The sequence below is a fragment of the Canis lupus genome, chromosome 10, assembly GCF_003254725.2.
Source record: "Canis lupus dingo isolate Sandy chromosome 10, ASM325472v2, whole genome shotgun sequence".
NCBI lineage: Eukaryota > Metazoa > Chordata > Mammalia > Carnivora > Canidae > Canis > Canis lupus.
Genome location: NC_064252.1, coordinates 23,750,350 through 23,777,682, shown reverse-complemented (window position 1 = coordinate 23,777,682; position 27,333 = coordinate 23,750,350). Strand labels below are relative to the sequence as shown.

Genomic DNA, 27,333 nt, shown 5'->3' with positions numbered 1-27,333 from the left:
TAGAGCTAGAAAATGGGATTATTATTCTCCTTCAAGAATGGGGAGACTGAGGGACGCCTGGATGGCCCAGTGGTTGAAAGTCTGCCTTCTGCTCAAGGCATGATCCCGGAGTCACGGGAATCCAGTCCCACATCGGGCTTCTTGCGTGGAACCTACTTCTCCTCCCTCTGCCTATATCTCTGCCTCTCTGTGTGTGTGTCTCTCATGAATAAATAAATAAAATCTTAAAAAAAAAAAAAAAAGAATGGGGAGATTGACATGCAGAGAAATGCTGTCACCTGGGAGTGATGGCTGCTGAGCTGCTACTGGGACATGCCGACATCACTGGACCTCAGATCTCTATATAGCGATCTCTATATAGTGGAGTGTGAGGGCCTCAGTTTCCAATCTGTCAAAATATTAGATTGCTTGGAGTAGCAGGTGGTTTGAAAGGTTACTTCAGTGAGCATGCTGTAGGCAGCACTGTGTTTGGCAGTGTGAATGAGACATCCCTAGCCTCCATGTGAAATTCTGGGTCCTCTCCTTTCCTGGAACCCTCTCCCTACAAATCAAAGGGGAAGTTAAAAGTACTGTGGTCAAACCAGGCTGTCTTGCCGATCTCTGAGGGTTTAGGGGCATGTGGGAGGATTTTTTGGGGGGAGCCACAGGGAAATGGACTTAAGCAAGCATGCTGTTCTGGCAGGACGGGAGTTCTTGGAAAACCCCACTCCATCCCAGGCTGGTTGGTTTTGTTTTGTTTTGTTTTTAAGTAGGCTCCATGCCCAGCGTGGAAGCCCAACTGTGGGGCTTGAACTCACCACCCTGAGATCAAGACCTGAGCTGAGATCGAGTCGGGTATTTTAGGGACTGAGTCTCCCTCGCATCCCCCAGCCTGGTCCTTCTGATTGAAGGGCAGTCTCTGAGATGGGCTAGAGGAGAAGGTTTCCTCTGATAAAAGAGGGTGTAGGAGCTGCTCCTGGAGTTGGGTGAGAGCATTAGTTGACCAGAGAAATGCTACCTGAGATGCTGGACAGCCAGGTTCAGGCATGCAGAGGAGCTGGCTTGGTGGCACAGAGAGTTCTCCCAGTGTCTCTGTCTTCACAGGGCCTCTTATAAGGACGCCAGTCATTGCAGTAGGGCCCACTTCAATCCAGTACGACCTCATCTCAACTTCATTACATCTGCAAAGGCCCTATTTCCAAATCAGGCTACATTCACAAGTTAGGATTTCAACATATCTTCTTGGGGGACACAGTTCAGCCTGCAACAAGGCTCAATGAAGAAAGAACATTCCGGTCAGAGGGCAACTGCAACAGCTGATTGCCCTCCTAATGCCCACTGCTTTCTGGGGTCTTATCTTCAGCTCCTCTCAGTTCCCGGTCCCTGGCAGCTGCTTACACTGAGCCAGGAAGGAGCTGATCCTCTGATAACAGGCCTTCTCAAGCCGCTCCTTCCAGCAGGCTTTTCCCGGCCTGCCTGCCGATCCCTCCTCTGCCTGCCTGCCTGATCCCCACCCCCACCCACATCCCACATATGAGATGGACAAGGACAATAAAAGCTGTTTCACAAGCAGGTGGTGATTAATCGCCAAGTTAATTAAAGAGGCAATAATTACGCTCAGATTTCAGAGGAAGGAGCGATGTCTTGGGCAGGGATGGGTGGTCAGCCTCCATCTCCCTGAAAAAGTGGGGCTGGAAGACAGAAATGATTTGAAAAGACAGAAAGAAAAATCAAGGAACTGTTTTTTTTTTTAAAGTGGGTACTTCAGCCAGAGCCGTAATGTTTTATTTGGCAGAGGCAGGTAGTGGGCTTAGATGTTAAGCTCACCTCTGTACTTTTCTGTGCTTCTGAAATATTTCATTAACAATAACAACAACAAAAAAATGGAAGGAGGAGGTTAAGTTCGAGATTTATAAAGGGCCTCAAATACCAGTGTGCCCCACTTTACACAACAAAGAGGGCCTGAAAATCACATGTAAATCGAATCTCCCTTGCCCACCCAGTACATCTTAACATCAGCAATGCTCGATCTTCATTTCTGATTGATTTTCCCTGGCAGAGGCGTAGAATTCTTTGCTTTAAGTGTCAGGCTCTCTCTGTCAAGTAGTTAATGACCTATAAAGCACTTAAAATGTACTGGAGGAGATGCTATTTGGAGGCACCCCGTGGTGTACCCTCTTCTATTGTCAGTAATCACCCCTCATTTATTTGCTCTTATTGGGTTAGAATTTGCTATCAGGTTTCCCTAAAGTGAAGCCCATCAGGAAAGGTCCAATTCCATATGAGCCAAGATGGGTGCTGGGTACCCTGAGGCGGCAGCGGTAGATGACGGAAAGGGCCTGTCCTTTAGAGTGCTTGACCATGGTGCACTGGTCACCTCTTGGCACGTCTTCCCTGACTACTTCATTCCTCCCATGGCAATAGCCACCACACCCTTCCCTGTTTCTCCTCTCCATGTATCCCTTGCCTCAACCTGTCCCCTGAGTCCTGATCCATTCTCTTGGCTGTTGTTAGGACACCTCCTCCTGGTGGCCCCCCACCATGTCTTTTTTTTTTTTAAGATTTTATTTATTTATTCATGAAAGACACACACACACAGAGAGGCAGAGACACAGGCAGAGGGAGAAGGAGGCTCCAGGCAGGGAGCCCGATGTGGGACTCGATCCCGGGTCTCCAGGATCAGGCCCTGGGCTGAAGGCTGCACTAAGCCACTGAGCCACCCCGGCTGCCCCCCACCATGTCTCTCTACACTGGTGCTCCACTCCCGTACTTCCGGTTGTGTTTACTGACACCGACCTCTGTCCAGTGGATGGGGCATGATGCTTGAGGCCAGTAAATCACCAGTTCTGTTGGCCCCTCCCCTGGGAAGTGGCTCTAGCTTCTGGTCCTCTGCCCCAGGCTACACCTCCTCGGCCTCAGTCCCAGTCCAAACTTCTGCCTATGTCAGCAGCCTCCAAATGAAACAAGCCCGGCTCCCTCTATCCATTTACTCAAGTTGCCTCCTAAAGAACAGTGTAGGGGATTTTGCTCCCCTGCTCCCTAACTTCTGTGTGCCTCCTCAGGCCTCAGTCTGGTAACCGAAGCCCTTCACGACCTCCCCAGCCTCCTCCAAACACCTCACATGTTCTATCATCACTTCTTCCATCCTTAGGCCTTAGTTCATAATATTCTTCATCTGGAATGTCTTTATCCTTCAAGGTCTCCTCTTCTAGGAAGCCTTCCTTGGTTAGCCCAGGCTTGGTTTACTCTCCTTGGAGCTCCCATAGCCCTTCTGACAATGTATTTTCTTTGGGTTTCTGTGTCTGCCTGCCTTTCAGAGACATTTATTGAGGGTCACCCATTAGGGGGCATTTCTCAATTTCAGGGACACTTGTTCAGGGACATCGCTTGAGTTGTTGGGAGCACCAGCTCTAGAATCATCCCAGTCCAAATTCAAACCTGGCCCTGCCCTTTGCCACCTGAGTGATCTTGGCATTCATGGCCCCTCTCTGAGCCTCAGTTTCCTCCTGTGCCACACCCCAGAGCCAGTGCCTACTCTTGGGCAGCTGGAGGATGACACCAGTCTGGCACTGTCAGTGTTGGAGGGAGAGAAGAGGTCCCAGGTTGGGGTAAGCACAGAGGCTGTGGCAGCAGCACCTCCGGGGTTGGAGCTGTGAGAAGCAACCACAAGGAGCACAGAGCAGAGGGGGAGCCAGTGCTCAGGGGGCCTGGGAGGCTGCACAGGCCCTTCCAGAAGGGAAAGCACACTTGTTTTCTAGGGCTGCTATAACCAAGCAGCACAAACTCAGAGGCTTCACACAGTGCACATTCATTCTCTGACAGTTCTGGAAGCCAGAGATTCAAAATCAGTTTCCCCGGGCTGAAACTAAGGGGTTGGCAGGGCCACCACTCTCCTTCCAGATCTTTGAGGAGAATCAGCCTCGTCACCCTTTCCAGCTCCAGAGCTGCACTCCTTGGCTCACGGCCCCTTCCTCCATCCTCCTCCAAGGCTGACAGTGCAGTGACTTTGAATCTCTCCACTTCCGTCCTCATAGTGCTTTCTGCCTTCTGTCTAAGCCCTCCTACAAGAACACTTGCAAATTTAATAACCAGGGACATCTGGGGGGCTCAGTGGTTGAGCGTCTGCCTTTGACTCAGGGCGTGATCCCGGGGTCCTGGGATCGAGTCCCACCTCGGGCTTCCTGCATGGAGCCTGCTTCTCCCTCTGCCTGTGTCTTTGCCTCTCTCTCTGCATCTCTCATGAATAAATAAGTAAAACCTTTTTTAAAAATTGTAATAACCAAGATCATCTCCCCATTTTAAAATGCTTAATTGTATCTGCAAAGTCTTTGCCACATGAAGTAGCATTCACGGGTTCTAGGAACTTGGATGTGGATATCTCGGGGAGGCCCACTATTCAGCCTATGGCAGAAGGCAACTGAGTAAAGAGGTTCGGATCACAGGCTCTGAAGTCACTTCTGGGGCCTGAATCTCAGCCTCCCCACTTGCCCTCTGTGTGGACTTGGGCAAGTTGCTACGTCTCTCTGATACTCAGTTTCCTCATCTATAAAACGGAAACAGGGCCCAGCTCCACATAAGAACATAATAGACGTGTAAGTGCACAGTAGGCAGAGAGAACTACGTGCACCAGAGCCTGGAAGGATCTTCATGTAAGAGGAAGAGAGGGAGGGCGGGACAGGGGGCAGGGCAGGCTGGGGGGAGGGCTGGAGGACAGTGGACTTGGACCCCATCCCAGGGAAGTGTGTGTGTGTGCGTGCTCAGTCCTCTGTCTTGGGGGTCATGGACATGGACACAGAAATTGTTTAAACAGGGCAGTTTTTGTTTTGTCTTATTAAGATATAATTCACACATCATCGGGGCACCTGGGTGGCTCAGTGGGTTAAGTGTCTGCCTTTGGCTCAGGTCATGATCCCAGGGTCCTGGATTGAGCCCTATGTTGGGCTCCTGCTCAGCGGAGAGTCTGCTTCTCCCTCTGCCTCTGCCCTTTCTGCTCGTGTGTTCCCTTCCCTTCCTTCCCTCTCTCACTCTCTCTCTGTTGCACACACGTGCTCTCTCTCAAATGAATAAAATCTTTAACAACAACAAAAAAGATATAATTCACATATCATAAAATTCACCATTTTAAAGTATACAATTCAGTGGCATTCAGCATATTCACAAGCTTGTGCAACCATTGCCATTATCCCATTCTAGAACATTTTCATCACCCCATAAAGAAGCCCCATACCCATCAGCAACCATTCCCCCTCCTCCAAGGCAGGGCAGTTTTTTTGGAGCATCTTAAAGCTGTCTGCAGCCGCCCCCTCCAGTCTTAAACCGCGGGAGAAGACAGCGGTATCCTGTAGCACTGAGCGGAGGTTGGGAGCACCAGCCACGGGGCCAGGCCAGCCTGGGATCAGCTCTCTCCTCAGCCTCTCCCGGTTTCTTCACTGTATCCTGGGATGCAGGGTAACCCACTGTACAAGGCTGAGGAGGCCGAGGTGTGGGAGCTCAGGGCTCACTTTGTATCAGCACAGTTAGCATTTTTTTTTTAATTTTTTAATTTTTATTTATTTATGATAGTCACACAGAGAAGGAGAGAGAGGCAGAGACACAGGCAGAGGGAGAAGCAGGCTCCATGCACCGGGAGCCCGACGTGGGACTCGATCCCGGGTCTCCAGGATCGCGCCCTGGGCCAAAGGCAGGCGCCAAACCGCTGCGCCACCCAGGGATCCCCACAGTTAGCATTTTTATTTCTGGACCTGGTCACTCAGTTCCAGCATCTCCCTCCCCTCTGGGACTCACCTGGCCAGACTTTTCCTAACAGGTCAAGGGGGCAGCTCTCTTGGCTTCACCCCGAATACGCAGCACTTCAAGGCTCCCTGTCTGCAGAAGGCAGGAGGCTGTGAGGCTGCTGGAGGGGGGGTGGGGGGTGACAGTTGAGGCTGGTTCCAGAGAGGTCAGAGTAGGGGGCCTTTTAAGGGCCTGAGCAGCCCTGAGTGTCTCCTATCAACCCAACCATTGTCTGTCTGGGTGGCTCTGACCTGGCCAGAACGTGAGGACCCACAAGGGACCTCCTCAGTGCCTGCCGCCCGCCTCCTGTAGCCTGCCATGGGATCATGGCAGCTGCTGGCTGCTTGGAGGGTCCTAGGCCTGGGATCGTCAGGGCTGTCTGGCTTAGCCCGGAAGCAGCTGAGGCAGGAGGGAAGCCATCTGGTGAGGCGAAGGACAGTGGTCAGAACATTGCTGAGCTGGCTAAAGCATCCCCTGGCAGTGACAGGGGCTTCTGGGATCAATTAACAGAACCACCCTAACAGGGCTCTCAGCCCCTGACGCCAGCTCCACAGGCACGTGTCATTGATCGGAGCTTCTGACAGCTTTGGGAGCCAGGGGGTGAAGCCAGGGGCGCTGCTCCACCGCTGCTTGCCTTTCTCTTTCTCAGGTGCCTGGGCCTCGCCTCCAATAACTGGGCACAGAGCCTGCCCCCTCCTGTCTGGAGGGCTGGTGCTAACCTTCCAGAACCTGCACTTTCACCTCCTCCCCTTTCCCGGGATGGCTGTAGCGACGTGTCTGTTTCAATTTTCACATATGTAAAATGGATCACATGCTAGAGATCACTTCTCGGAAACTGGAAAATAAGATCATTCTTTCTCTTTCAGTAAGAACTAAGTGGCCGGCAAAGGAAAAAGTTCACTTATTCTTTATTTTTTTATTTATTTATGATAGTCATACAGAGAGAGAGAGAGAGAGAGAGGCAGAGACATAGGCAGAGGGAGAAGCAGGCTCCATGCACAGGGAGCCCGAAGTGGGATTCGATCCCGGGTCTCCAGGATCATGCCCTGGGCCAAAGGCAGGCGCCAAACTGCTGTGCCACCCAGGGATCCCCCACTTATTCTTTAAACAAATGGCTCTTGAGCCCTTCTTCTGAGTCAAGCACAGAGAGAAACATGTCGCATCTTAGCCATGCTCGGGATGTTCAGAGCCTGTGGGGGGAGTTGGGTGTGTGAACTGATTCAAGTCCAAGAGGTCAGAGCAGTGAGAAATGAATAAACCGCTTGGTGGGGGAGGGGTTTCCAAGGAAGGCTTCATAGAGGAGGTGGCATCTGAACAGGAATTCACCAGAGAAAATGGGAGGAGCACAGGTTCAGAGGTGGTGAGTTTGGCATCTCGGTGAACTGCAGCTGTGGATGGGAACACGGATGGTGCTTGGGGTGCCTGGGCCAGTGGGAGCTGGTCAGAAACGAGGCTGATGGACTCTATGACGATAGAACCATCTGTCTCTTATCCCAGCCTCAGCACAGGCCCTGGCACAAAGTTGGAGCTGCACAAATGTTGAAAGAATGAAGGGGTTGTAAGAGCCCTAAGTACAGGACTGAGAAGTCAGGGCTCCATCCTGTGGATAGTGAAATCCACTGCGAGATTGTGTACAGGATGTGAGGTAGGGGTCCAGCTTCATCCTTTGGCCTGTGAATGTCCCTGTCTCTGAGCCCTATCTGTTGAAAGCCTGTTTTCTCCCTCATTGATTATCTTGGCCCCTTTGTTGAAATGAATAAATGGGAGGTACTACAGGGTTTTGAGGGGGAAGAGGCATGGTCAGATCTGTGCCTTGAAAGGCACATTCAAACACATTGAAAGATGAGTTTGGTGGCAGAGACTGGGAAGGGCCAGGAGAAGGTGTGGAAGGGAGATGAGATGGGTGGGCTGGACCCAGGAATGAGGGGGAATTTGGGAGAAAACCAGTCCCCTGGTCAGTCTGGGGCTCCTGTGGGAAGCCAAGTACAGGGCTGTGCCCCCTAACCACGGCCACGAGCTCAGCCAGCCTGGGCCACCCAGGACCTGTGATGCCCACCGGAGAATCGGAATGGATGGACAAAGGGACACAGAGAAAAAGCCTGTGCTCCTCAGCCCCTCAAGGTCCACAAAGTGGTAAAATTAAACCCTCTCCAGACACAGCCATTGCAAGGAGGTTTTCAGGTAACGAGAGGGTTGTAAATGCAAAACATTGCCAATTACAGCAGCATTATCCTGGATTAGAAAGCTTCCAAGAGGCGGCTCACACCTCCAGGCATGTTGTGCCCAGAAATTTCCAGGGGAGGCTAGGGATCCAAATGTCTAGGCTGCCTGAAGCCAGGCCCCACAGTGTGTGCTGCGTGCTGGGTGGGCCTGGCTCCACTGACTCTACAGACCTGCCTTCTTTTCCCCAAGAAGATAGACTGACTGTGGGGAAGGAGGACCCCCTGCCCCACCTAACCCCCTATAATTCTGAGCAATGTCAGGCTGACAGTCTATCTCTGGCAGAAATCTGTCCTTTCAAGGACTTCCCCAGTCCTCGGGGCAGTGAGTCCATCTAAGACACTTTGTGCAACCCCCCTACCCCCACCCCGCTCGTCTGACGTGTGGAGTCCAAAGGACCACATACAACTGGAGCCAGCCCGGTGCTGCCCCTTCTGGGGTACATGACCTTTAGCCAGTCCTCCTGGCTCAATCATAGTTTCTGCTTTGGCAAGATGGGGAGACAAGCCCCCTACTTCGTGGGGTGTTTTCAGGATTTAGTGAGATATTGTAGATGGAAGGCTTGAGGCATGGAAACCAGTATAACCTCTGCACGTGACTGTTTGACAGTGTCGGCTAAAATAGTAAATGTCCACACCTGGGGCCCCAGGGTGTCCTTTTCGTCATCTCCCACGGAGAAAGTTTTGCAAATTCTGTCCGAGGATATTCCCTGCAGCACCTTCTGTGAGGCTGGAAATTGTAAACAACCGAAAAGGCCATTTATAGGGCCCTGGTTAAATTAGGATCCATGGGTACTGTGAAATCCTTTGCTGTAATTAAGGAGTCTGGCAGCTTCTGTGTGCTGTCACGGGCAGATCCCCACCACGTGGGGCTGCATGAACAAAGCAAGCACAAACAACACCTACAGAACGGTTCCATTTCAGCTTCCAGAACCCCACACAATCGCTATAGATTTTATATGTTCATATGCATATATGTGCGTGGATACAATGAAAACAGCCTGAAAAAAAAAAAAACCCACAAACCCCAGTGACCCAGTGGTCACCCCAGGAGGGGACTGGGCTGGAGGCTGCAATTGGCAGGAGCATCAGAGAGAATTTTACCGCCTGTGTTATGCCTGTGTCGCCTGCTTAGATAAACACGCACAAAATAACAAGTGCAGAGAGCTGGGCCCGACCCGCACTCGCTCAAGGCTCGCAGGCCGTAGTCATGAGCACGGGGCAATGGAGAAGCCAGTGAGGAAGGGGACCCAGTGCCTCTTGCTGCTGTCCCCAGCTCGTGGAATCCAAATCCAGGTCTGAGGAAGCCCCTCATGTGGGTATGGGATGTCCCCTGGCATTGAGAGGGACACAGAGAAGCTGCTTTGTCAGCCTGGCTGGGCTGGGGCCATGGCCCACCTCTCCCGGCTGAGCGGTCTGCCAAGGAAACTATTGAGCTACATAAAAATCCATCCTGGAAATCCCAGAGGCATCCTTAGAATGGAGTGCGCCTTTAAATTAGAATGTTAAAAAAAAAAAAAAAAAAAAAAAAAAAAGGAGAAGAAGAAGAAGAAGGCAGATTTGCCAGTAGCTGGAGTTCAGGTTAGTGAGGGCTGGTGGCCCAAACACAGGGGCTGGGCTGGGCCGAGGCACCCCCCTCTCCAGCCAGACCGGGGTCCTCCAGCATCGGCGGTGAGGGGGACCCCAGCCCCACCAAGGCTCCATGTGGAACTGCACATGTTCCCATGGAAACTCTGCTCCGAAGAATCCTCTGGAAATTGTTGCCGAGGAGGGGCCGCCACTTCCCACACCTATTTTGTGTTCCCGGGTTTGGTTTCCAGGGATGATTTTCCCTTTGGCAAGTGCTGAGAGGAGCAGGAGCAGGGCAGGGGTTGGGGGGCCGGAGGCCGAGGCCGCAGGGAAGGGGCAGCGTGGGCCGTTTCCGAGTGGCTGCCCCAAAGGGCCTTTGGAGTGGAGGGTGTCACAGGGAGCTGAACTGTTTCAGAGCCTCCTCATGCCTCACTTCCCTGCTTGCCCAGCCCCCACCCTGGGGTGCTCCTGGTGGGGACGACAGAGCCTGGGGCCCCATCCCCTGGAGGGAGGCCTACCCCTTGTTTCCCAGATGCCCTCCACACTGCTCTGTGGTCGCCTGTTTTTCCTGGAGGATGAGCGGAGAGGAAAACGCATACCCGCTGAGCCCCTGTGGGAGCAGAGAGTTCCCCATCTGTCCTCTCCGAGCCACACGGAGCCGTCTTGATTGTCACCGCAACCAAGGCTGAGGAGGGCATGGCTGCTGGGGGTGGATTGGGGTTCAAGGGAGGCCAGCAGCCACCCAGCCCCGAAGGGCTTCCCTCCTCCTCCTCCCTTACTGCCGCCTGTACCCCCTGCCGCCATCAGCCACCCCTTGTCCCCCTACCAGCCCATCGGGCTCTCAGTCCCAGAGGTGAAGGGACAGAGGGACCCAGTCTTCCTTGCTCCACACAGGGAGCCCCAGGATATTCCTTCCCCACCCTCCCTCATGTCAAAGGTCCCCCAGGGTCCCACCCTTCCACCTTGACCTTCCTCCTCCTCCCTGCCTCTCTGCTTGCTCCTTGGAGACCCCATCAGCACCCTCCCAGTCTTGCCTCGAACCAGATGCAGCCACTCTGCTGGCAAAGGCTATGTGTACAGAAGGGGGTCAGGTCACTCCTGAAGGGCCTCATAGGCCTCGGGGAGGAGTTAGGATTTTATTCCAAGTGAGGTGGGAACTGTTGAACGTGAGGAAGGACATGCTCCTATGTAGGGTTTTCGGGTTTTTTAAGGACTATTTATTTGAGAGAGAGAGAGAGCAAGTGAGTGCACAAGAGAGGGGCGGCAGGAGACAGAGAAAGAAACTTTAGCAGACTCTGTGCTGAGTGTGGAGCCTGACACAGGGCTCGATCCCATGACCCTGAGATCAGGACCCCGAGATCTCAACCTGAGCCGAAACCAAGATTCAGATGCTTAACTGACTGTGCCACCCAAGCACTCCGATCCCATATAGGTTTTTTTCTCTTTTTAAAAAAGATTTTATTTATTTATTTTTTAAGATTTTATTTATTCATGAAAGACACAGAGAGAGAGGCAGAGACACAGGCAGAGGGAGAAGCAGTCTCCCCACATAGAGCCCGATGTGGGACTCGATCCCAGGACCCCAGGATCATGCCCTGAGCCGCAGGCAGATGCTCAAACACTGAGCCAGCCAGGTGTCCCCCCCCCCATAGGTTTTATCTGGATCCCTTAGGCAACTTTGCAGAGAAGAGGCAGTGGGGGCAGGGCAAGGGGATGTGATCCCTTCAGGCTTCCCTTGAGGCTGAATGATGCAGAGCCCGAGCCCCAGGGGCTAGCGTCCTGAGGCCAGGACAGAGAGGCCCATGCCCAGCAGGTAGCCTCCTCCTGGTCTTGCTGGCTTTCGTTTCCTCTGGGGAGGCTCCCCGCACCCTGAGCAGCACAGACCGCCTCACTCCTACCACAATCCTGGCCTCTGCTTCGGGCTATTGGGGAGTCAGGAGCGTAGAAGGCAGTTTTGCTCCAGGCAGCCTCTCCTGCACAGGCAAGGAATTCAGTCGACTCCAGCCTCTGGGGGAGCAGGGCCCTCTCCACTCAGCCTTATAATCCAGCTCAGAGCCCTCCTTGCTGTGTGCTCACAGGCCAGGCTCAGAACCAAGCTGGGAGGCTGTGGGCTGTCCTGTCCTGGGTGGCCAGGGAGGCTGGATGCCTCTTAGCAGAGGGGCTGGGATTTCCTTTGGATGTCAGGCTATTGCTCCCCCCACCCCAACTCCCAGCCTATCTGCCCTGAGGGAGGGGCCTGGACCACAGAGAAGGGGCTGCCCATGACCTAGTGGCCCAGTACTGCTCAGGGGCGAGGGTCGGGGCCTGTGCCTTGGGCCCCTCACTGTCCCGGGACACGTCTGTGTGTGAGGGCCCCTCAAGGACTCCGCAGCAGCCTGGGGGTGGGAGGAAGGATGGTACAAATGAGATCCTGGAAAGCAACAGAGATGGAGGAGAGCAGAGCCCCACAGCCTGGATGATTCCCCCACCCTTAGCCCCTGTCTGTGAAATGGGCTCCAGCAGAGATGCTGAGAGGAAGAAATGAGCATTGGGAGCCTCAGAAATGGCTCTGTGTGAGCACTGAGGGCCTGAGCTCCTACACCACCCAGGGAGCCCCAGACACCAGGCCCTGCAGCTAGACCATTTGAGGAGAGGTCCTCAAAGCCCTGGGACAGGTGCAAAATGTGAACAAATAGAGGAGATGAGTGGGATCCAGGGAGGCCAGACTGAGGCTCTGGGGAACTGGCCCTGGTGGGGAAGGTGGGTGCAGGGGGAGGGAGGAGGAGCTGAGGCCTGGAGGGTGGGGAAGGGCCGCAGAGGTGACAAAGCAGTTGGCACAGGGATGCAGAGGGCCAGGCTGATGGGCAACAACCATCCTTGTTGGGGGATGGAGAGCTTAGGAGGTTCAGCTCCTGTGTAGCCAGCATCTCCCCCTCCCTTGCCCCAAATGTGCTGATCTCCTTCCTCACCCTCCCTGCCCCGGCCACCAGCCTCAGGACCTCCCCTCAGCCACCTCTCTGGTCTCTAGCTCTGTCCTCGAGCCCGGCCCAGCCACCTCTGCACAGTTCCCATCCTCCCCACACCCCATACGCCCCCACCCCCAGCTCCTTTCTCCACCTCGCATGGCTGCCTTGTGCCTCTGGCCTGGCTGGGCAGGGAGCACTTGCATGGTTGGTCCCTTGTTTGTCCCCGCTGGTGCTCGTGCTCACAGCACTGACCAGGGTGCCTTGCCGGGAGCCTCCTGAGGAGCTCCGTCTGGGGTGCAGGCTGGTGCCAAGAGGGCCCGTGGATCCTGAGAAGGTGAGGAGGGCCTGGGAAGGGGCGGTGTCCTAGAGACCTGTGAAGGCTGAGCTAGGCCTGGCAGACGGAGGAAGAGTCTGGGCAGAGGCCAGATGCGAGGTGCTCAGTGGGTAGGTCTGGCGTACAGAATGGGGGGCCGGGAGCACCATGGATGCGGGGGTGAGGTGATGGGGCCTTGGTCCTGGGTTGGCGGGCCAGTCCTTGGAGGGAGGCCCCGTGGGACCGCTGATCCGGGGCCAGAGGGGATCGGGGCCTTAGGGGCCAGTGGAGCTCATCCTAGAGGTTTTCATAGACGAGGTTAAATTCGCTGTCATCCAAAAATCCATTAAGTTTTTTCTGGGAAAAGAAAGAAAACACAATAGGAAGAGAACAAAGTTCTCTGAAACAAAGTTTCAGGCAGAGGCAAACAGCTTCCTGCATGGCTTTCAGAGGGAGGCCTGTCCTTGTCCCCAGGGCCACCCTGCCAGCCATTTCTCCCTCCATTCCACCCACCCTCACTCCTGCCCTCCAGCCTTCCCGGGCCTCCCCACATGCTCTTCCCTCTGTCTGGGGTGTTCCCCCCACCCCACCTGCTCCCCAACGACATCCTACTCACCCTGCAGGGTTTGGCCCAGCGTGCCTGAGAGCCCCCTCCCCTGCCCCTAGTCTGGTGCCTCCCCACAGCACCCCCCTCACAGGGGCCTGCAAACGCCCTGTGTGTCGGGTCAGCGCCTGGCCCTGCAGGCCCGAGGCTCCCAGAGGGCAGGGCCACGTCCAGCCGTCCTGACCAGCACTCAGGGCCTGCCACAGGGTGGCCACTGCCTAGGCTGGCCCAGACGTCCTTGGGGGGCTCAGCACCGGGAAGCCCTGCTTCCAGTCAGGGCCAGGTTTGGGGCTGAGTATAGAAAGGGCTTTGAGGAAAGGAGAGTCCACTAACAATGCCAGCCTGGGTCCCCTGGGCTGGGGAAGGCCAACCCCCTCACTTCCTGACGCTTCTTCCAAGGTGTCCACAAACCCACCCATCACCCCCATGGGCTCCGGTACCAGCTTCATAACCCCTTGCATTTTATGATGCCCAAAGCTCTGGTGTCGATGTTAACCTGGAACTCGTTTGAAATCAGTGCAGCTGGTTTTGCAGGAACGTGTCACTCATCCAATTTACAGATGAGCAAACTGAGGTTTAAGAGGGAATCATGATTGAGTGATATGCCTCCGCCCCCGTCATGATAAAAACAGAGCTCTGACCAGGCCAGCCCACGCTGGCCCAGCCCAGACTCTAGCTTCCAACTTTAGCCCATGTCAGCCTGGGGACAGCTAGAAGCCTAACACCCCTGGCCTAATTGGCCAGCGTAGACACGGCTCACATTGCACAAGTGCCTACTGGGTCCCAGTACTGATTCCCATGGTGAATCCGTGAGCTGAGGGCTGTTAGGCCCCTCGGTTTACAGAGGAGAGGACTCAGGCTCGGAGGTGAGCCCCTCGGCCCAGGGCTACACAGCCAGTAAGGGATTGGAGCCGCACTTCAAACCCTCCAGTCCTCCTAACTACTAGGCCACCTGCTCTAGAGAAGAGGGCTCTGATTGAGCTGCAAGTGGCTCACTCCCTCGGCCTAGTTACCCCCCCATTTTACAGACAAGGAGAAGGGTGGATAAATAAGAAGAGGAGCCAAGCATGCTCCCCACCCCCACACCCCTACATACCTGGGAGAGAAGGTTCTGGGTGGGGGGCAGGCTCCTGGCCTCGTTCTGGATGCACGAGTACACTTCAGTGTCTCTACGCTGTAGGACCTGCAGGAGAGGGCAATGGTTAGATAACAATGAACTGAGGGTCAGGGGCTGGGTCCCAGCAGCTAGGCTTCTCTGGCATGATCACTCCTGCCTGCGGGTGCCCAGGGAACAGTCAGAGCCCTTTGGGGTGTAGCCTGTGACGGGACCGCCATGCACAGCCACGCCACTGCACCTTTGCACCTGCTCTTCTCTCTTGCAGAGCCACCTTGCCCCTTCCCGCTTGTTCAAGGCTACTCCTCTCTGTGCTCATCCCATCTTGAGGCTCTATTACGGTCTTGTGCTTAGCCTGGGTGGGCCCTCTCCAGGCTTCCACCTGGCAGGCAAGAGGAGGGGCCTAAGCTCACACCCACAGTCTCTGCCTGTCCTGAGGCCTCAGGAACCTGGCTGCCAGCAGCCCCAGGACAACCCATGGCCGTGGCTCCAATAGGATGGCCTCCTGGCATGTGTCCTTATCCCTCGGGTCCAAAGCTTCTGACCCTGTGAGAATCTTGACCACCCATCCTCCCCTCTAGGACTCCTTAGACACCCCCACCTCGGCCTGTGTTCACAGATGGCTTAGGCACCCGCTAGGGTCACCTACCTCTCTGATCAAGCTGTACCTGATTTGCCTCTGGGTCACCGAACTTACAGCTTGCTTGGCACACTTGAGACAATGGCACCATACGATCTATGAGGTCCTTGCTCACCAGGCTGTGTGTCTTGGGGCCACACTCACTCTTGGCCCAGCTATAAGCAGCCTGATCAGAGGCCTCAGGTGGTAGAAAGAAACAGGCTTTGAAATCAGACCAGACTAAGTTCAGCTCTCAGCTCTGACAGGCCAGCCTGGCAGGCAGCCCCTGAACCTCTCTCTGTTTCCCCATCTGTGAGATGGGAATAATTATATTTATCTTGTCTGTTCGAAGCATGATTAAATGAGATATTGCCAAGCACAGGGTTTGGCAAACAGTAGGTGCTTAATAACTGCGGAATGATCATCAGTTGAATGATCATCAAGGGAGGCTTGTTGCCTCCCTCCCCTGTCTGCCTTCGCAGCCTGGCCCCTCCTTCAGACTCTGTGGGGCCCCTGGGTCCCACGAGAGGAACAAACGCTGTGCTTTGGAGTTGCCAGAGCAGAGCCACCAACAGCCTAAGCAAGAGGCAGGAACCTTCCCTTCCCGCATGTACATGTCATATGGATGCCGGCTGGTTGCCAAGGAGGTGGTTTCCCTGGCAACAGGCAAGCAGGGGTTGCCGAGGCAGGCTGGAGAGACAGGTGGTGCTCAGAGGCAAGGGGGGGTGGGGAGGGGCGGAGGGAGGTGCTGAGAGGTAGCGGTGCATGAAAACCCGGGTAATAAACCATTGGCGCTTGGGCGACCCGCACTTCAAGGGCATCACACACAGAGATGGCTCGGCAGCCCTGGGGCTCAGCTAAGGCGCCCTGAGTCAGAAAGAGGGTGGGTCTTGGGAGAGGGGCTCTGACCTCCCTCGGGGCAGGGAAGGGGGCAGGACCGCCCTAGGGAGAAGCCCCATCTTCAGTGGAAGGGAACTTCCAGGGCCTGCTCCGGCCTGTTGGGTGTCCGTGCCCGCCCAGAGCACCTGCACCCAGAATAGGCATCCATTACTTGGTGGCCCCGCGCCCCCAGCCCCTGTCCACCCAGACCTGGAGGCAGCCCCTCCAAGCTGGATCTTTCAGGTCACAGAGGGGATGAAGGGGCCTCCTTGCTAACATCCCAGCGGGGGAGCCGGTCTGGGGTCCCACAGGTGGTTCCCTTCTCCCTCATGTCCCGCTCACAGGGGCTGCCTGTCACACATTAGCCCAGAGAGGCTCAAAGATGCCTCAGGTCACACAGCCTCTCACTGGTGGAGCAGAAGTGAAATTCAGCCTCCTGCCCAGCCCTGCGTGCTCCCACTGGGCCAGCAGCAGCTAGGAGACTTCTGAACTAGTGACAAGCACCCGGGCCTGGGACCCCGCAGGCCTCTGAACCACACTGGGGGTTGGCTGTGCTGAGGACCAGCAGCTGTGAGACTGAGGCAGGGGAGGTGCAGAGGCTGGGGCCCATTAGCAGCTGCAGAGTGAAGCCTTTGACAAGGCCTGACCTGCTGGGCTGCATTTGCATTCAGGGTGTGACCTGCATCACTGGGCTGTGACAGGCCTGGAGGCCTTGTCAACAGGACACCCTCTGAGGCTCTGCACGGCCCTCCTGGCTTTCTGCGGTGGTGATGGGAACTGCCTCCCTCAGGGTGTGCTTGCTGGGCGAAGACTGCCCTGGCCTCTGAATGGGCTGCTGTGGGCTGGGCTGGATGGGGCTGGGCTCTGTCAGGCTGTACTGGACTGTGCTGGGTCATGCTGGGCCGTGTTGGGCTGTGCCGTGCTGGGCTGGGCTGTGCTGGGCTGGGCTGGGCTGTGCTGAGCTGTGCTGGGCCATGCTGGGATGGGCTGTGCTGGGCTGGAGTGTGCTGTGCTGGGCTGTGCTGTGCTGTGCTGGGGTGTGCTGGGCTATACTGGGCTGGGCCGGGCTGTGCTGTGCTGGGCTCAAGCTGTCTGTCAGGGACCCAGGCCCCCCAAGACTTTCACCTCGAGCTGCTCCATGGGTGACAGCGCTGTTACCCACGTAGTTGTCGGCCCTGCAGAGGTGTGAAGTCAGTGGCAAAGCCTCCCCCCAGCCCAGCCCAAGCCAAAGCTTGGCCCAAGCTGCCTTGGAAATACAAGAGCTGCCCTCTCATGCACCTCCGCATGTAGAGACTTGTACTCTGGGGGGGGGATGGGTGCGATGTGGGGTGTTGTTCAGAAAGGAGTGGCACCCAGTGGAGAAGTACCTCTGCAGGGTAAGGTCGAGGTATGTCTGAAGCGAGCCGCCCCCGCGGGGACAGTATCTGGGGAGGCAGGTTCTGGGGAAGCCCTCTGATGAAGGCTGCTCCCGCCAGATGAAAAGCTGCCAGTGGGAAGCCCCCTCAGATTCCTCAGTGGGAAGCCACGGCAGCGGTGGCGTGTTAGTGAGGGCCCCCTGCTGCAGGGAGCAGGAAAAGGGCAGCAGAACAGGCAAGGCTGGAGCAGAGCTGAGGGGATGTGTCCAAATGCCTCCGAGGGAAAGCGACACCACAGGGCTGATGCCCTACAGGTGCCCCGGGTGCCCACTCTGTGCCTGGCACTGAGCCCCATGGAAACCCCAGCATCTGGAAGGTAAGAATGGTCCTCTGCTTGTCCGTGTGGCACTTAATGCTGTGTGAGCAGGGTGCCTGGGTGGCTCAGCGGTTGGTCCCTGCCTTTGGCTCAGGGTGTGATCCTAGGTGTCCCGGGATCGAGTCCCACATAGGGCTCCCTGCATGGAGCCTGCTTCTCCCTCTGCCTGTGTCTCTGCCTCTTTCTCTCTCTGTGTCTCATGAATAAATAAAATCTTTTTAAAAAAGTACTGTGTGAGCAAACCACAATTATGAAAGGAAGAGGTGGCCATATGGACCATGAGGGACAGGGGGAGGGAGAGAGGGAAGTTGGGGTCATGGAGTGGGTGGGAAGCTTGCAAATTTGAAAGAAAGGTCAGGAAAGACCTCATTGTGAAGGTGCCATCCGAACAAAGTGAGGAGGAGTGAGGGGTGGGCCCCACGGACAGCACACACAGGACACTACGAGCAGAGGGCATCGCCAACACCAATGCCTGCTGTGGTGAGGGCATGCCTGGTGTCTGGGGACAGCAAGGAAGTCAGTGTGATCAGAGCAAGTGGATGACAGGGCGAGATGCGGGGATGCGGGTGCGGCCAGTGGAGGCCCTGTGGGGGCTCTGACGTTGACTGAGGGAAGCAGGAACCTTCAGAGGGTCTGCAGTAGTTGTGAGGATGTGCTTCACAGAGCTCCAGCTCCAGGGACCAGTAGTGACCAGGGGTCCCAGCTGCTGGGCTGTGGAACCCATCATCATGGGCGCATGGAGGCCCTAGGCCCCAGCCAGGGGCTGAGCACAGCGGGGGTGCCAGCACAGCCTGCCACCCTGGGAGACAGAAGGCTCCCCTGGCCTTGCCCAGCCTTCCCTACACTGTGTGACGTCCAGGCTTCCTCTCTGCCGTCCTTCCCACTTTCCTCACTCAGGACCAGCTCTGCATTGGTGTGATGCTTGCCCAGCCTTCCCCATCTCCTCTCGTAGGTTGATTTCCCCAATAAGACCATTTCAGGCTCACCCCAGCTTAGTGCTGCTTCTCAAAGGCCTGGACACAGCAAGGGCTCTGAGCAGAGGGAATGTAATCTGTGCTTGAGCAAGGTCACTCTGGCTGCTGGCCAAGGGCAAGGATAATAATAGGCCAGCTGAGGGGCACCTGCATCTGGCTCTTGATTTGGGCTCAGGTCTCGATCTCAGGGTTATGAGATTGAGCCCCATGTCAGGCTCCGTGTTCAGCACGGTCTGCTAAGGTTTCTCTGCCCCTCTTCTCTCTCTCTCTCTCTCTCTCTCTCAAATAAATTAATTAATCTTAAAAAAAAATAGGCCAGCTGATCAGAAACCAATTATAGGATCCAAGGCAAGAAATAGTGGTGGCTCCCACCAGCATTAGCACTGGAGGGATGCGGAGCAGTGGGGAGGGATTCCAGATTTGCTTTGAAACAAGAAGTGCTGACAGAGCAGATATGAGTAGTGATAGACAGAGGGAAGGAAAGGACAACTTCAAATGCTCGTCCTGAGCAATTAGAAGGATGGCACAGTCAGTCACTGCAATGAAGACTAGGAGTAGAGGCTCCCCAGTGGGTAAAGAATTGGAGCTGGTCTCAGAGAGAAGCCAGTGACCCAGATGGAATGACTCTGGTGTTCAGAAGAGGTGTCCGGCCTAGAGATAGAAACATGGGAGTTGTCAGCATGTAGATGGTCTCAAACCCTGAGGTTGAATGAGATCTCCCAGGGAGAAGATGAAGAGCAGAGAGGAAGGGTCCCAGGACTGCACCCCATTGTGAAGAGGTCAGGGTTCTACTGGTTCTTAAGGAGGAATCAGTTGAAGGAAGCCAAGGAGGCCTGGTGGTAAATCGGGTGTGCGTCAGTAGGGTGTGGAATGTTCCGGAAGCAAGTAAAGAAAGTATGTCAAGGTGGAGTGAAAGCCTGCTAGTGTCAGATGCTGCTGATTCATCAAAGAAGATGAGGGCCAGGAAGTGACCATTGGATTTAACAATGTGGAGGTCGATGGTGACCTTGAGAAAGATTTTGATGATTACATGGGCAGAAAGCCCAATTGAGTGGATCAGAAAGGAGAGAGGAAGCCTGAAGACTGAGAGTTGTGATATTTCTGTTATGAGTTGTGGAGAAAGGGTAGGGTCACAGGAGAGGGACTTGGGCTCAAGAAATATAGGATGGGGGCAGCCCGGGTGGCTCAGAGGTTTAGTGCTGTCTTCAGCCCAGGGCATGATCCCCAGGATCGAGTCCCACGTCGGGCTGGTGCATGGAGCCTGCTTCTCCCTCTGCCTGTGTCTCTGCCTCTCTCTCTCTGTCTCTCATGAATAAATAAATAAAATCTTAAAAAAGAAAAAAAAATATAGGATGGAAGAAATTGTAGCATGTTTGCAAGCTGTAAATGCAATATTCTGTTGTTAAGCCCTATTTTAGGGATTATAGAACCAAGACTCGGAAAGTTTAAGGAACAGAACCCGTGAGCAAAAGAACTAGGCTTTGAACTCCAGTCTCTCTGACACACTCCAAATCCATGCCCCTTAATAAATCACTTTTAAAAAACAAATTGGCAGTGACACAGTTTTCTTTTTCAAGTCACAATATGTCATGAGCATTTCCCCACATGAATAAAAAGTAAAATTTGACAGAATTAAGAGGAGAGATACACAAATCTACAGTTATATGGACAGATTTAACTCACTTCTCTTAATATCTGATAGACCAAAAACAAAAAAATCAATAAAGGAATGAAATATTTTAAACAACATGATCAACAAACTTGACCTAGGGACGCCTGGGTGGCTCAGTGGTTGAGCATCTGCCTTCAGCTCAGGGCATAATCCCAGGGTCCTGAGATTGAGGCCCACATCGGGCTCCTCTGTGGGTAGCCTGCCTCTCCCTCTGCCTGTGTCTCTGCCTCTCTCTGTGTGTGTCACTCATGAGTAAATAAATAACATCTAAAAACAAAAAACAAACTTGACCTAATTGAAGTTTGCCTGGGTGGCTCAGTCAGTTAAGCATATGCCTTGGGCTCAGGTCATGATCCCAGGGTCCTGGGATAGAGCCCCACATAGGCTCTCTGCTCAGTAGGGAGCCTGCTTCTCCCTCTGCCCCTGGCCCTGCCCCTCTCCTGGCTTATGTTCCCCCTCCCTTTCTGTCTCTCAAATAAATAAAAACCTAATAATAATTTTAAAAAGCTTGACCTAATTGACATATATAGAACACTTAAGTCAGCCACGCACAATGCAAGTTCTTTGCAAACGCACATGGGATACACACTGAGCCATAAGCAAATTTCAAGAGACTTCAAAGGATTAAAATCATACAGAATACATTTTCTGATCACAGTGGAGTTAGCAAGAAATAAAAAACAGAACAATGACTAAAAAAGTAATTAAACATTTGAAAATGAAGCAAAATACTGTAAACAACCCATAGGGCAAAGAGGAATTCTCGATAGAAAATTTAAACTGAAAGATAATGAAAAGACCACATATCAAAACTTACGGGATATAGCTAAAGCCGTACTTAAAAGGGAAGTTCATAGCCTTTAATTCATAGATTTGAAAAGAAGATTGAAAATCAATGACCTAAGTATCCATCCAAAAAAAGTAGAGGAGGAATGTACAAAAATCCTTTTCCAGAGGCTGGGAATAAGATGAGGATGACCGGTGTCACCATTCCTACTCACCATCACACTGGAGGTCTGAGACAGTGAGAGAGGAAGAAAAAAGAAATAAAAGTATGAGGGCCAGAAAAGAAGTGGGACTTCCATTATTCACGCATGACATGAGTAGACTGCGTTCATAGAAAATCCCAAGGGATTTGCAAAGACCTCTTAAAATTAATAAATGTATCCAACAAGGCCATGATATAAAGTCAATATACAAAAACCAATCATATTTCTACACACCAGCAATAGACAGTGAGAAAATAAAATTGATCTGGGGACAGCACCTGTATCCCCAATCCCTAATAGGAAGATCGATGACCTCCCAGGTGTGAAGTCCTATCACAGTGCCTGGCACATCATAGGCCCTCGACAAATGCTCCTAACGTCATCATCGCTGTCATGAATGTCATTCTTATCTGCCTCCCTTCACGCCTCCTTTCCTGTCCTGAGATCTCTTGAAGCCACCCTGCAACCCTGCAGGGGCCGTTGGGCCTCTTCCGCACACTCCAGAGGAGTCCGGCCGAGCCTCAGAGAAGTCTAAACACCGGCGGGAAAGATGTTCCATGCAGAAGGGAGTCTCTCCCATTAAAAGTGCTCTTGTAGAAAGATATTTATTCATGTAGAAAGATGTTCGTGAGATATTGTAACATGAACAAAAATAGCTGCACTACTCCAATAAAAAAAAAGTACGTGTGAGTGCGTGTATGGGTCTCTTTGTGTGTATTTATAGAAAAAAGACTGGAAGGTATAGAAGTTAATGTTACTAGTATTTATCCTGGAAGAAGATAGGCTCAGGATGATGGTTATTTTCTTTATATATATGCATATATATATATATATATATATATATATATATATATATATATTTAGAGAGAGAGAGATCTCATGTGTGTCTGTGTGTGTGTGGAGAGAGAGAGAGAGATGTTTTTATCCAACAGCTGACACGAGAATTCTTCACAGGGAGAGTACCATGAGTTGCTGGGAGAGAAGAGACAATATGGGGAAGTCTGGGGCCACGTGGGAAGCCGTGGCTGGTAGAAATTCCCAGGGGTGGAGGGGAAGGCTGGCAGAGGGCTGGCAGTGTTATGCTCTATTTGGAGTTGTTGGTGCTATAGGGACATTCCCCTTGGCTCGTCCCCATCTGTCCCCATCCTCAGTAAGCAAGGCCATATTCTGAATGCCCTCTGTGTGGACTCGAGTTTCACGTGTGTCTGGGTGGTGGGGACAGGGACAGGGACACGTACAGGCAGCCCTCGAACACACCCCCGGGGAACCCACGCAGGCCGCCCACCCCCGCAAGGCTTCACACCTCCCAGGTGAGCAGCCAAGGTCCTAACCTGGTGGCTCTAGATCTCTCAGAGTTAAGACCCCAGTTGACACTGGGTGGCATTTATTCTTCACTTGCTCTCAATGACATGTTACTTGCGGAACTGAAATGGAGCTGAAAAAAAATGTTTGTCGCCTTCCCAGCTGCTGGGCAGAGGGGCTGCGGCCTGACCGGGGCGGGGGGGGGGCGGGGGGCTCACACCCAGCGCAGGCGTGAGGCCGAGCCTCCTCCAGGTAAATAGGAAGACAGGTAGAGCTACAGGAATGCGTATGGCCCGGTCCCCTGTCTCTGTTTGAGTTCAAGAACATAGAACAATGTCTGGGGGGGGGGGGGGGTAGGGAGGTGTGAAGAATGGAGAAGCATGGACTGTTCAGGGCATGTGATGGTGCCTGACCTTTTCCTCTTTCTGTGATTCTTGTTGTTGCTGTGCTGCTGCTTGTGTAATAAAAACAGGAAGGAGTTGGTCGGATAAAGGAAATGTCTTCACTCCTGGCCACCGCGTGCCCTCGCAGCCCCTTGTCCCAGAAGTGGACGGGCGAGCTGGGGAGGGGAGCCCGGGGGCACCTCACAACTCCACCCGTGCCAGGGCCCGGGGGCCACACGCGTGTTCATGTTCACAGCAGTTCCCCCAGGTGGGAATGCTTGTGCCCGGTTTCCAGACCAGGAAGCCCCGAGGCTCAGAGCTCACACGGCGGCACCTCCCGAGCCGGGGAGCCCGCCCCTGCGTCAGGCCTGAGAGAGGCGGAGAGAGGCCCAGGCCTCCACTCACTGTGTAGACGGACTCCTCCGGAGGCTGCTCCTGGCGGGCGGCGGCGCTCCGGGCTGGGTCCTTCAGGGCGGGGTGCTCCCGGGGAGCCTGCATCTGTCTCTGTGAGGAAGGGAGTCAGGGCTGTCAGGGCCCGGGGTGCGCGGCCCCCCACCTCACAGACCCCACCGGGGCAGAGAAGAGCAGATTGTCAGAGGCCACCCAGGACCTCCTGCCCACCTTCCCCCCGAGGAGACCTGGCAAATGCCTCCGGGACCCGCACCAAGCCACCCATCTGCCTGCACAGACCAGAAATGGTGAAGACCCCCCACGAGGCACTGCCCAGGGACACAGGGCCAGGGTGACAGGGACCCTGGCTGCAGAGCTGACTGCGTGGGTGGTCCTGAGCAAGTGCCAGCCAGACCAGATGTCCGTCCACTCTGCCCCTGCCCTTGTCTGGGCCTCTATTCCTTCAGCGAGAACCCTCCTCTGCGAGATTGTCACAAGGACCCAGGGAGGTAATTACTCAGGGGTAAGTGCTTGGCACTCAGGTGGCACTAGGTGGCCATTGGCCGACCAACACACACTTGTCAGCCCCCTCTTTTTGGCCAGGTGCTGTGAAGGGGTGGACACGTCCCTGCCTTCCTGGAACTGAGGACCTCGTGGGGAGACAGATGATGAACACAGTTCTCCTAAAGCGTGGTTTGTGCGCTGACCAACAGGACACAGCCTCTGGCACGCTCTGGGGGACAGATGCCTTGTCTGCAGAAAGCGGTGTTTAAAATCTGAAAGCCAGGGCGCCTGGGTAGCTCAGCGGTTGAGCGTCTGTCTTCGGCTCAGGGCATGATCCCGGATCAGGGGATCGAGTCCCCCATCAAGCTCCTTGTGCAGAGCCTGCTTCTCCCTCTGCCTGTGTCTCTGCCTCTCTCTGTTTCTCATGAACGATTAAATAAAATATTTTAAAATAAATAAATAGGGATGCCTGGGTGGCTCAGCAGTTGAGCATCTGCCTTCAGCCCAGGGCGTGATCCCGGGGTCCTGGGATCAAGTCCCACATTAGGCTCCCCGCAGGGAGCCTCCCTCTGTCTGTGTCTCTGCCTCTGTGTGTGTGTCTCTCATGAATAAATAAATAAATAAATCTTTAAAAATAAATAAATTAAATTAATTGATTAATAAATAATCTGAAGGCCGGGGTGACTAGGTGGCTCAGTGGGTGAAGTATCTGCCTTTGGCTCAGATCATGATCCTGGGGTTCCAGCCCCATATCGGGCTCCCTGCTAGGCAGGGAGCCTGCTTCTCCCTCTCCCTCTTCCTGCTGCTCCCCCTGCTTGTTCTCTCTCTCTGTCAAACAAAATAAAATGAAAATAAAATAAAATAAATAAAATAAAATAAAATAAATAACAAAATAAAATAAAATAAAATAGTAAAACCTAAAGGCTGAGAAACTCCTCTGGCAGGAGAGGGAGGGGAGGCAGAGGGAAGAGCGTGTGCCAAGGCCTGAAGGTCTGGAGAAACCTAGAGACAGTCAGTGTGGCCAGAGAGAGGAGAAGCCGCCCGGATGGGCAGGGCTGAGCCAACAGTGTGGACGGTGGAAAGGATCTGAGTGCGTCAGACAGGAGGCGCAGTGATTGGCAAGCAGGGTCAAGAAGCTCATGCTGGCTGCTGTGAGCAAGGCTGGTGGTCGTGGAGGAAGGGGTGCTGGGTCTGTGGGCAGACACGGGCCTCGGGGGGACAGGGGGACGGGTGGGAAGCGGTGCAGCAGCTCCTTCCCAGACAGGGGAGGCCATCCGGACCCCCCCCTCATCTCAGGCACCACACCGGCCACTGTGGAGGACAGCAGCCTCATCTTGGGGCAGGGGCTAATTAAAAATCCTGGCCGCCTGCCCATCCCCAGCCCGTTTACTCAGGCTTAGCTCTCCAGAGCTACTTAACTGGCAGGCAGGAGCCAGAACCACCCCGGTCACAGCCTGACGGTGGCTCAGGAGAGGGAAGCCAAGGTGGGGGGCTCTCTCTGAACGCATTATGTGCCCTGTCTCCTGTGCTTCTGAACAAACCTGCGAGACAAGTCTTCATGTCACCTCTGTTCCACACATGAGGACTAGAAGGCTCAGAAAGGGCAGGAGACCTGCCTGAGGCAACAGAGCCAGGAGTGGCAGAGGTAGGATTTGAACCCAGGTCTGTCTGATTCACCAAGATGCCGACCCGACTGTCTCTGGAAGGTTTGTTTTGTTCGAACGTGTGGGTCTCATAGACAGTTAGACAGGTGCTGGCATCTGTGTGGCCCTTTACAGTTTATAAAAAAAAACCCTGAGACTTGCTCTTAGTCTCACTTAATTCTCTTTATGGCCTGAGGAAGTAGACTCCAGAGAGGGGTAAACTGAGGCCTGTCCAGCTAGTCAATGACTGCCTTTGGATGGAACCCAGATGCCCTGTTCCAAATCTAGTGGCCCGCCCCTGCACCACCTGCTTCCTGAGGCATCTGTCCCATCAGAGGCTGTGGCTGGCCTCCAGACAGCTGGGGGTCTGGTGCCTCTCCCCTCGCTGAGCCTGTCGGCCTGGACGCCGTCAAGGCTGGTGGGTGTGAGCTCCTGGGACCCGCGGTGAACAAGACCCAGGCCTGTCTTTGTGGTGCTCCTGCTGACACTGGTAGGGCTGCCAGGGATGTGGGAAGGATCCCCACGACTGCCAGGGGTTGGAGCAGACTCCTGAGGGCTTGCCCTGCCTCCCAAAGACAGGGGAAGAGCTCAAGAAAGTTGTCACAGGCCACAGGGACAAGGCCCGGGATGGCGTCAGGACAGGAATATCACACGTTGGGGACATGCGCCAGGATGGCCCATCAGAAAGTGGCCAATGAAAGTAAAAGATGAAAGCAGGTGAGCCGGGAGCCTGGCAAGGGCACTGCCACAGAAGGCGGGACCCACAGTGTCTTCCCTCGGAGCGCAGGGAAGCCGTCAGTTTGGGGAGTGGGCTGCGAGCTGGGAGGGCTGCTAAGAGGAGGAGGCAAGAGATCTCCAGGAGTGGTGCTGGGGGGGGTAGTGCAGAAGAGGCCTGGGCTGTGGCACACAGGGGGTGCCCCCCTCGAAAAATCAGATGGGTGCACTTTGTGATGGGCGAGGATCCAGCCCTGCCCTCCCTGGCTACCTCGTTCCCTGTCATCAACATTTGCCCTTCCAGCTGTGACTTTCAAATGAATAAACCAATCAATGTGGCCACCAGCAGCTCAGGAAACCTGCAGAGCCTCAGTTTCCCCCTCTGTAAAATGGGAGCAATACTGTCACCTCACCCACCTCACAGCCTGCCCCCCACCCCCACTCCTCTTCCAAGGTCTCAGCACTCACTTACTAAGCCATTCCTCCCACAAGTGCTTAGCGTGTGTCAGGCTCCCCCCCCACCCCAGAGGGCTGTATCCTTCACCACCGACTGGGGGCAGGGCTGTAGGGGGGTTGGGAGGGAGCCAAGTGCAACTCTGAGGATTTTGGCCTGAGCCTCTGGAGGCCTGGCACCCTTCGCCTGGGCAGGGCTGACTCGGATGCTAAAGAGTGGTGCCCGGGACAGTGGGTGCGGGTGCCCATAGGTCTCCCAGGGTGGAGGTGGTCTGGGGCTCAGGGACAGGCCTGGGCAGTGTCGGGGGGCGGGGGTAGGGGGTGGGTGAGGAGCGTCACCCCAGGAGCAGAACAATCACTGGGGAGTGTAGGCAGAGTGGGGGGGGCGCTCCGAGGAAGGGACCTCAGACCTGTGATGGCCAGAGGCCACCACGAGGCAGGTGACCAGCACAGGACTGCCTGGGAGTCCTGCAGGCAAGGGAGAAAGTGTGCAGGGGAGGAGGGTGCCCTTAGGGAATGAGCACGGGTCGGCGATCAAGGTCGGAGGCTGCCGCCCTGGGAAGCT

At 54.5% G+C, this 27,333-nt stretch overlaps 1 protein-coding gene across 1 annotated transcript in view; it reads right to left on the bottom strand.

The window, feature by feature from the left end:
* Positions 1-10,972: 10,972 nt before the first annotated feature.
* NFAM1 (NFAT activating protein with ITAM motif 1) overlaps positions 10,973-27,333 on the bottom strand; it is a 39,157-nt gene continuing 22,796 nt past the window's right edge. The window contains 3 exon segments of the mRNA XM_025457790.3: positions 10,973-13,154; positions 14,498-14,584; positions 23,470-23,568. Of these exon segments, the coding sequence (XP_025313575.3) occupies positions 13,095-13,154; positions 14,498-14,584; positions 23,470-23,568 (246 nt within the window). The 3' untranslated portion in view covers positions 10,973-13,094.